Raw genomic sequence first — 10414 nt, 5'->3', positions numbered from 1 at the left:
AATACTTCCAATACAATATTTTTTAATGCTACTATCAATGCCGTTTGCACATTTCCTTTATCGATAAGCACCTAATCTGATCTCTATATATATATCAAGTCAGTATGGCACTTGCTTATAATTGTGGTAATGATTTGATTTGATTTATTTCCTCCACTGGACAGCTGATCCGGACTGATCCATGGAGCCACTTCACTCTGTGAAATAGAAGAGAGAATTAAAAAAAAAATCACCTGACACCTCTTTGCTGTAATAGACATAGACTGCTGGAATGTTCTCCTTGCTGATCAGGATGACTAAATAACTGCATTTACCTGTAATTGTTAGTGTAGTTGAACACATGGCTCGTCCCAATGAATTCTCTGCAATGGCTGTGTATAATCCACTGTCATTTGGACTTGCCCCAAAAATGCAAAGCGAACAAACTCCACAGACATTGGTAGACCAATAGTTACGATTGTTCTCGAGAGCGATATTATTCTTGTACCAGGTCACTTGAGGCAAAGGATAGCCTTCAACAGCGCAGCTCATGTTCACATCACATCCACTGGGCACGATGTGAGTCTTTAACTTCACCGAGAACACGGGGACTCTGTTTTTATTTACCTCCTTGTACGTTGGCAGTTTCAAAGTGAAAGGATCTGCGAGATAGACACGATCAGAAACGCAAAGGAGATCAGAAACCATCACAAAGACATGATAAGGCACTCTATCAAATATCAAACGCAAGGATTATTATTAGGGATTATTATTATTTCCTTGCACTGTATTTGGGAGGCCATAGTAATACTTATACCAAAGCAGTCAACGTTAATCGCTATCATTTGCTCAAAGGATTAGTGTCTGAGAGCACAGGTCTTGCTTCTACCAGGATCCTGGCTTGTCTAATACCTTGGCCTTGGGGTGTAAGAATATAATGGGAGTAAGTGTGTGATTGACTTGTGATTTTCAGTGGGCTCTCCACAGAGCTTGGTCTGAGGAGATGGAGTCTGTGATACAACAGCTTTCATGTATACAGAAGGAGTGGGCTTGATGGACAGAATGAACTTTTTTTTGTCCCATACCTTTTCCAATCAATGATGACATCGCTGAAACACTGAGTGTTTTAGGTTAGGTTGTGATCCTTCCTAATAATTTATCACTCCAGGCTCCTTTTCTTTTTGATCGTCAGAGGAGTTGGGGGCTCAAACCCCATATCCACATTTTGTGTTCATGGTCTGGGGCTAAGAATGATGGGGTGGCTTTTCTGTAGGTCTCAAACTTGCATTAAATCAGCTTGAAAATTAAGGCTGAGTTTATGTCTCTTCCTATTCTGCGCGCTCTGAAATGCTAAGAAAATAGTGTAACTCTAGATCAGGAAGAATTTCTCCCCTATTCCTTTTGCAGAGGTATAATCTATTGCAATAACTGTAATATTTTATGTAACTACACTGAGAAGCTATCCTGTGAGAAGGGCGCTATATAAATAAAGTTGTTGTTGTTGTTGGTGCCCATCTCCCTGATAAAACTTTGATACACATTTTGTGGTCAAAATATTGAAAGACAAGGATGTTCTTTGTATTTTCACATGTTGCGGAAACAGCCCATTTGGCTCAACTGATCCGTGCCGGAAATTCTGATAAAGTTAGCAACACTTGTACTTGTACAAGTACATGTATACGTAAAAAGAATCTTTCTTACCTCTTTTCTTGGAGATGGACCAGGGCTCCTTTGTGTCGGAAGGGTCACTGAAGGCCATGTCGTTCTTTGCCAGAACCCTGAAGTAGTATTTACGTTCTGGAATGATGTTGATGATCGTAAATCTGTTGTTGAAGATGTTATTGCCCACTGTGTGCCAAGCTGTTCTGCTCGAGTCTCTCTTCTTGACAACGTAATACAAGTGGTCATCGAGATGTTCATCCCAGGATGATTCCCAGGACACAGTGACTGTGTTTGGTACATTTTCATCCAATGTTAATGGCCCTGGAGGTTTGGGGATGGCTGGAAAACAAAGAACATTAGGTTAGATTGCAAGATCGGCTCGGATGAAGAAGGCCCTGGTCTAATCTGTCGTGAAAAATATCTCACAGCACTTCACTGTAAGAATCTACAGTAAAGTGTAGTGACTGTGTATGGAGGAACAACTGGAGTCCTGTAGCTCAGTGGTTAGAGCACTCGCCTTGCAAGCAAGACACCTGGGCTCAATTCCAGACAGGGCAAAACCTTGGGCTAGTTTCCTTTCTCCACACGGCTAATAATAATCCCTCTAAAACAAGCAAAAAAATAAATTGGTCATTTTCAATCCACGACAGTTTTTTATGGGACGCTGCTGTGTGCAATTGGCTGCCGCGTTTCGCCCACAGATATACGGTCTATTCACTTTACAGTCTATTCTGTGAAGCGCTTTGAGATGTCGAGAAGACGTGAAAAGCGCTACATCAAATGCAAGGATTATTATCATTATTATTAAGTATGACTAAATTGATGAAAAAAAGATGAAAAATACATTTAGTTACCTGTAACTCGTATCTCAAAGTCAAATGATTCTTGCCCAAAGAAATTCTTCAAGAAAATGCTGTAAATGCCAGAGTCTGATCTCTGAGATGCTGGAATAAATAGTTGAGAGTTCTCAGTAGTGTTGATGATTGTGGCTTCCTTTGACAGAGGTAATCCATCCTTCAGCCAAGTCACTTCAGGAGGGGGCGATCCCTGAAATAAACACAGAAAGATTCCCAGTTATGTGTCTGCCCAACACTTCAGATACAAAGGCAGCAATGTCTCGGTTAAGCTACTCACTTCAAAAGAAAATTGCGTTCGAATTGAATTTCCTTCTTCAATGACCATAAATTTGTTGATCGATTTATTCAATACAAATTTGGGGCAAACTGGAAAAAAAGCAGTAAGGAAATCCGTCAACAAAGGTGCAAAGAGAGAGTAAATAATAACAATAATCCTTCCATTTGCTAAAGTGCCTTTCAGATCGGGAGGACACATGAAAGCCCCTAACAGGTTACACTGTAAAGTGTAGTAACTGTGTATTTTGTGCGGGAACGTGGAAACTAGATATGTCTCAAAGTGCTTCACAGGACACACGATAAAGTGCGTGTATTTTGTGGGTGAATTATTGAATCAAAAGGTGACTTTCAATTCGATTGGACTTTGTGCTTCACTTGACTTTGAGCCAACAGCACAGTTTCCATGTAGAAATTGTCCAGTAGAAAAATATGATGTGGTTAAATCACTTCTCATGTTGCCCATAAAATATACAGTCAGTTCGCTTTATAATGTATTCTGTGAAGCGCTTTGAGATGTCTCGAAGCCGCGATGAGGCATTATATCAAATGCAAGGATCATTATTATTATTATTTAGTGAGGTTTGAACAAATAGTATTTGTGAAAACAGTTACCTGCAGGAGGCATTGCGAAGACATATCTGTCCAGTTCTAATGGGGTACCCATTCCACCACTATTGACAGCTGTCACTCTTAGCGAATACTTTCCCATCTCTTTCAGTCCTTTCACAGTGTACGAAGTCATGTTCACAGCTGCAGTGTTACATCTTGTCCAAGTGGTGCTTCCAAAGGACTTCACTTCTACTAGATAGCCCTCAGCAAAATCGTTATTCTGGCGCAATGGAGGAGTCCACGCAAGTGATATGCTTGAGTAGTCAGAGTATGTGACTCGGAGGTCTTTCACTATCCCAGGTGGGTCTGAAAGGAAAATATAATAATAATATTAATATAATAATCATCATAATAATAATAATGAACCTTGCATTTGATACAGTCCCTCCTCACCATTTATCGAGACGTTTCAAAGACCCTCATAGGATTTTACTGTCAGGTGTAATGACTGTGTATTGGTAGGAGAACACGACAGCTAATTTGCGCACAGCACAAACAGCAATGGAGTGAGTGATCAATTTTATCTGGGGGTGGGGTGTGTAGGGAGTAAATTGTTGGCCAGAAGACCATGAGAAATTGCCATAGCCATCTGAACGGGTGGAAGGGATGTTAGTGTTATGCCCCCAAAGGACGGCACCTCCAACAATTCAGTGCACCCCCAACACTGTATTGGTGTGACAGTTGAAATTAGTTGGAGCAAATCCGCAATTAGAAAATTATATGTATGAGCGTCGAATGCCAATCTAAAACATGGCTTTACAGTGATAATTAATAATCCTTGCATTTGATATAGCATCCTGTCAGGTCTTTGAGACAGCTCAAAGTGTTTCACAGGATTTTTACTGTACAGGGTAGTGACTGGTGTATTTTTACAGGTGAATAGATTGGCAACAATAGATTGTGGAATAGGATTTCAAATGGAACCATTAAATAACTACATCATGCTTCTTTATGATTATCGGACGTAAAATAAATTATTACTCAGAGGGTATTTTTGCCTGGGTTTTCTAATTACACGTTGACAGAAGGCTGGGCGTAAGTAAATTCCTCGTCATAATAAGGACGCCTTCAGCTACTCGCAAGTGAGTTGTTTAAGGTGTTTAAACTGCACCATATCAATTCTACGTGTCCAGCCAAGTCACGGGAGGTCCACTGTGCAGAAGCAGCGGCTTGATACAGTAATATCAGTCGACCCAAACTCCCGCTGCGTACTAGTGATCACTGGGGAAGTGCTGAGGGGAGACCAGACGCTTCTCTTCACAGTAAAGGAAAGGAAGGTTGTGATGTGTTAGTCATGAAATAGTCTTTGAAGGAACGGGCTCAAAGAGCCAAATGGCCTTCTCCAGTTTACAACAATATCATAATAATCCTTTTACATTTGATATACGAAGCGCCTTATCATGTCATCAAGATGTCTCAAAGCACTTCACAGGATATACTGTGAATGTGTAGAGACTGTGTATTTTGTGGGCGGACACAGCAGTCAATTTGTGCATAGCAATATCCCACAAATAGCATGCAGTGAGTGACCAATTTTATCGGAAAATTGTTGGCCAGGACATAGGGAGAAACTCCCTCTCTGAATAGCGCAATGAGACCTTTAATTTCCACTTCCAACCGTGGTTTAAGTCCTGCATCCAAAGGACGCATGTTGCTAATTTGTCAATGTTCCTATGATCATTTGCCTGGCATTTTTTTGTATTATTACATGCAAAACCTTTCATCTACAGCAGTTCTCCGCATTAAAACGACTTACCCATTGGCTCCCGTGCAAAGACTGACTCTGATTCACCACTGGGTTCTCCGCGACCAGAGGAGTTGACAGCTATCACTCGGAATTCATACTCCTGCCCTGCAACTACATCAGTGACTATCCACTGCAAATCTATGTGAGAGAACTTTATAAATCATTCATAGTTTTATCAACAGCGTTACAAATCGTTCATCTCTTTCAGATGCCTTGTTACCTGAATGCAGTTAACATTTAAGAACTCAAACAACACCAACAACTTGCTTTTACATAGCTCCCCTCACCCACGGTAGAGTCCCAGATCACTTAGAAAAAACGGAAAGCTGTCTGACTGTTTCTCTATAAAAGCCAGGTAGGGGGAAGGTGAACAAGCCACAGTGAAAGAGATAGGTCTTTACCTGGGCTTTGAAAACAGAAAGGGAGAAGATGAGGTGGAGGGACTCCAGGGAGGGAGAGGGTGTGGGCAAGGCACAGGGAGTTTGGAAGAGAATTCCAGAAGAGGGCAGAGTAAACTGGGAGTTGCAGCTGGAGGAGGAGAAGTAGACTTTGGGTGTCATCTGCATACATGTGGAAGTCGACCCCATGTTTGCGGATGACGTCGCTGAGAGAGAGCATGTAGATAGGGAAAAGAAGGGAAGGATAGAGACTTGAGGTACTCTGCAGGTGACCGGGCTGGCGCGGGAGGAAAAAACATTTGCTGAGATGTATTGTTGGCGGTTTGTTAAGTAGGACTCGAACCATGTGGGTGCAGGTGCCACTAAGGTGGATGAGTGAGGAGAGGAGGTGAAGGAGGATGGAAATGATTGGTTGTGTCAAACGCGACGGAGAGGTCCAGGAGAACGAGGAGGCAGAGGGGGCCCTGGTCAGAGAGAGAGAGAGAGAGAGAGAGCACGCCATTTGTTACTTTGACGAGCGCTGTCTCTGGGCTGTGAGTTAGGCGAAACACATGAAAGGCAGAAGAAAATAGTTGTGTAAGCAGTGAGATGAAGACTGGATGTAAATTCTAGCCTGAGACAAAGTTACAAATTTGGTTTTGGGAAATACTGTAACGCTGGCCAAATGGGTTGTTTTCTGGGAGTTATTTTTAGGGGAAAAAGATCACAATGGTAACATTTCTTTGCAGGATAAGGTGGAGAGAGGTATCAAACCAAGGGGTGGAAGCTGGAGTGTCGTGGGTTAATGCTGTCAGCTTGTAGTTACAGCTCGTTCACATCTACGGAAGATGCAGGTGGAAAACTGTGAGAAATGGGATTTTATTTTTTGCCGTTTTTGCCTTAATTAAAGGCAAAGTTTGAAAGGGAAAGCGTGGCCTTTAAAATTGCAAGGATTTCGGATATTAAACGCCTTCACAACGCAGAAGGCAGAGACCACTGTGGCTTTCGAGAGGGAAGTAGACAAGTATATAAAAACTTGAGGGGGTATCAGAATAGGGCAGGGCAGTGGGATTGAATGAACAACTTGCTATGAGAACCAGGTCAGATGTGATGCCCCAAATAATAATAATAATTGTTGCATTTGTGCCTTATCAACAACAACAAGATTACGTTTGTATAGCGCCTTTCACGTCGGGAGGACGTCCCAAGGCGCTGGACAGAGTACAGCATTTCAGACCCGAGCTGGGGTCAGGGGGGAGAAGGGAGGGGAAGGGGGGTGGCCGATGGCATGGTCGAAGAGAAGGGTCTTGAGGCGGGACTTGAAGGAGGCTAAGGAGGGGGCGAGGTGGAGTGATTGGGGGAAGGAATTCCAGAGGTTGGGGGCAGAGTGGCTGAAGGCTCTCCCACCAATGGTGGGGTGGGTGGGTTGGGGGACGTGGAGCAGGCCGGAGCCGGCTGAGCGGAGGGAGCGGGCGGGTTGTTAGGGGGTTAGGAGGTCACAGAGGTAGGGTGGAGCGAGACCATGGAGGGCTTTGTACCTTGAACCAGGATCTTGAACTGACATCTGACATTTCAAAGCGCTTCACAGAACATACTGTAAAGTGAATTGACTGTATATTTTGTGGGCGAAACGTGGCAGCCAATTGTGCAGAGCAGCGCCCCACAAACAGTCATGGATTGAGTGACCAATTTTTTGTTTTGAAGGAATTATTACCCCCGGAAAAGTGATCCACCAATCGACTAACAAACGGGCTCCTGTTTACTGCTAGGTAAACAGAGGCCTGTGGAGCAAGGAAACTTGCCAACGTTTCTCCCCACCCGGGAATCGATCCCAGGTCCTCTCGCTTGCAAGGCGAGCACTCTAACCACTGAGCTACAGGTCTCCTTCTGCACTGTAAACGTCTATGACTCTTATAACTCAGGCTTTAAGAAGCTCTTAGTGTCATGCTGCACCTGACCTGGTATGGGCTCTTCGTTAATGGTATTCCAGATGTTGCTGCCTTTCTTGCGCTTCTCTATGAAGTATCCAGTGAGTCGTAATCCCCCTGAGCTGCGTGGTGCTGCCCAGGAGAGTTTGATGGCTTTGCTGCTCGAGGTCACAATCTTTGGAGGTGCTGGAGGCCCAGCGAGAGCTGGAGGAATACAATTCCGACGAAAGTAAGATGAAGTGACCACATTTGGTGAAAATTATTTGATTTATCTGTGGATATTTTTCTTTTGTCTATCCACGCAACTACTACTATTCATTGTCATATTTGATACAGCGTCCTTTGTGCCGCGAAAATGTTTCACAGGAGATACTGTGAAGACATTGTGTTTGTGGAAGCCAGTGTGCAAACAGCAACACCTCGCAAACCGCCATAAAGACTCATTTTATCTGGGGTGGGGGGGTGGGGATACCGAATGAAAGTCCCTTTTCTTTCCGTTTAGCGCTGCGGGATCTTTAATGTCAGCCTGAAGGAGCAAAACAAGCAAACAAGCACTCCCCCCCTGCCCCCCCCCCATCGGATTGTGAGCCCACACAATGTGAGTTTAAGACCTTGATTCAGAGACGAGAGCGCTACCAACTGAGCCAGGCTAAGGACTCGCAAGGACTTGCCTTTGATACCGGCTGCCACTGCATCTGAGACCAGTGACTCACTGACACCTTCGGGGTTCACAGCCCAGATTCGGAACATGTACTTCTTCTGCGGCTCCACCTTATCAGTGGAGATTGTCGTCGTGTCCTTGTCCACGTCCCCGACTTTGTTCCACGTGTTTCTTCCGACCTGCTGTCTCTCGACCGTGTAGTGGGACAAAGGCACTCCCCCATCATCTCTGACCGGCTTCCATTTGATGGCGATGCAATGTTCTGAACTTTCTACAACTTCTACGGGGCCTTGAGGCGAAAGGGGTTTATCTGAAAGGCGCAAGTCGCGTCGTGTTAATTTACCCATTTTCGCCCCAAACTCAAAAGTACAACAAATGTGTTTAGTAAACCGCACGTTTTCGGGTTAGTGAGTTGAGTGTTTCATCAAGTGATACTTTGGAACTCTCTCAACCCCCAATCCCTCCGCCCGGCCCACTCCTTTAGATCATGATTGACGACCTTCCTCTCAGACCGTGCTTACGGTCACCTCCCACCCGCCATGCCCCCACCCCCCACCCCACCCCACCCGGCTCAGCGTCAGGCTCCGAGATGCTGCCCTGCATGAAGGGCGCTGTATAGATGCAAGTTGTCGTCGTCGTTGTTGATATACTTAGTGATATATTACCAGTAACAAGCAGGTCAGCCACAAATGTCTCCGTAGTGCCGCTTTCATTCCTCAGTTTAACTGATAGCTTCCCCCGGTCCTTTCTGCTGCAGTTGGAAATGGACAATCGGGTGAATTTCCCGTCGTTACTGATGGAGATTCTCCTGTCGTCCAACAGCTCATCCCCGTCCTTGGACCAAGTCGCTTTCACCGGCGGCTTCCCCGAGAACGGAACCTTCACCGTGGCCGTGTGACCGGCCTTAACCGTTATGGGTTTCTTCCTGAGCTGGTTGAGCACGTCCTGATCGAGCTCCGGGGGTTCTGAAGGCAAAGAGCGAGACAAAGGACTCAACGGGCTGAAAAATTACAGAGGTTTACGTGAGCTTCAGACTTTGTTCTAAACTTGCCTGTTAATTTCCATTCCTACCGCTTGCTGTGCAGATAGGATAGTGAAGAAGTAATTGACCTGATTATTGGCTATGGACCTCTAAGTGGTGTGACAGCCCTTCAGAGAGGCAGACCGTACAAACTGTGTGGAATTGCATAGAAATTTACAGCCCTGAAACAGGACTTTTGGTCTATCAAGTCTGCTAAGGTGTTTATTCTCCTCGCGATTCTCTACCTTTCCTATTCCCATCTCCCTTAGCCCTTCATGTGCACGTTAAGTTTCCTCTGAGATGTAGTAATGCTTTCTGCTTCAACCACAGGTTCTGTCAAGGAGTATCACATTCTCGCCATCTGTCTGTCTCAGTCGGTAGTTACTCTCGCCTCAGAGTCAGAAGGTTGTGGGTTCATACTCCATGTTGGGGCTTAGAGCTCACAGTGTAGGCTGACACTCCATTGCAGTGGTGGGGTTTGCTGCATTGTTTCTCCTACAAAATATATAGTCAATTCACTTTACGATATATTCTGTGAAACGCCTTGAGACGTCTCGAAAACGTGAAAAGAGCTATATCAAATGCAAGGGTTATTATTATTATTGTTGTTGTTGTTGGAGCTGAGCGGACTTTAAAGGTCCCTTAGCATTATTCGAAAAGAAAAGGGAGCTTCCCCTGTTGTCCAGATCAAAATTCCCCTGGTAAAATTCATCATTCACCTCCTGGCTGCTTGTGGCACATTCCTCTGTACCACTTTGCCTACAAAACACAATCACTACATTTTACAGCAAATCTTATGAAGCGTCTTGAGACGCTTTAACGATGTGTTAAGGTGCTGTATCAAATGCAAAGAAGTATTATTATTATACTTGCATTATAGGTAACTTATAGACTTTACCTTCAATAAGTAGAGAGGCTTCAGTTTTTCTTCCATCGGATTCAAATCTATATATCCCTGAATCTTCCTCTTGAACATTGTGTAATTTCAACGTGTGCTTTGTTCCGTCCTTAACCATTTCTGATTTGTCTCCTGCAATTATCTGCATGTACAAAAAAATTAAAAAATGGAGACTAGCTGCATCTGCTCTATGAAGACTGACCCAACCAAGCTACAAATACTGTACTAACGCAAGGGTTTTACAGCTGAACAAGCAAATGTATCACATGCAAATATGCTGCAGAACAAAAGTGAATGCACTTTGTAATAACTTAACACTTTGCATTCTGTCTATTTGGCTGTTTTGTGGGATATCTGTGTGCATATTGGTTGCAGCGTTCACCGACAAAATACACACAG

At 44.1% G+C, this 10414-nt stretch overlaps 1 protein-coding gene across 1 annotated transcript in view; it reads right to left on the bottom strand.

The window, feature by feature from the left end:
* LOC103179097 (immunoglobulin like and fibronectin type III domain containing 1) overlaps positions 1 to 10414 on the bottom strand; it is a 28979-nt gene continuing 18565 nt past the window's right edge. Inside the window, exons 13-23 of the mRNA XM_007894189.2 lie at positions 10016 to 10157; positions 8762 to 9061; positions 8107 to 8406; positions 7466 to 7639; positions 5140 to 5268; positions 3387 to 3689; positions 2776 to 2864; positions 2496 to 2688; positions 1681 to 1980; positions 315 to 641; positions 1 to 197 (exon numbers count right to left, since the gene is read on the bottom strand). Of these exons, the coding sequence (XP_007892380.2) occupies positions 193 to 197; positions 315 to 641; positions 1681 to 1980; positions 2496 to 2688; positions 2776 to 2864; positions 3387 to 3689; positions 5140 to 5268; positions 7466 to 7639; positions 8107 to 8406; positions 8762 to 9061; positions 10016 to 10157 (2262 nt within the window). The 3' untranslated portion in view covers positions 1 to 192. The remainder of the gene's footprint in view (positions 198 to 314; positions 642 to 1680; positions 1981 to 2495; positions 2689 to 2775; positions 2865 to 3386; positions 3690 to 5139; positions 5269 to 7465; positions 7640 to 8106; positions 8407 to 8761; positions 9062 to 10015; positions 10158 to 10414) is intronic.

This window comes from Callorhinchus milii, unplaced genomic scaffold (genome assembly GCF_018977255.1).
Source record: "Callorhinchus milii isolate IMCB2004 unplaced genomic scaffold, IMCB_Cmil_1.0 Scaffold19, whole genome shotgun sequence".
Classification (NCBI taxonomy): Eukaryota; Metazoa; Chordata; class Chondrichthyes; order Chimaeriformes; family Callorhinchidae; genus Callorhinchus; species Callorhinchus milii.
This window is presented reverse-complemented; position numbering and strand designations above follow the sequence as displayed.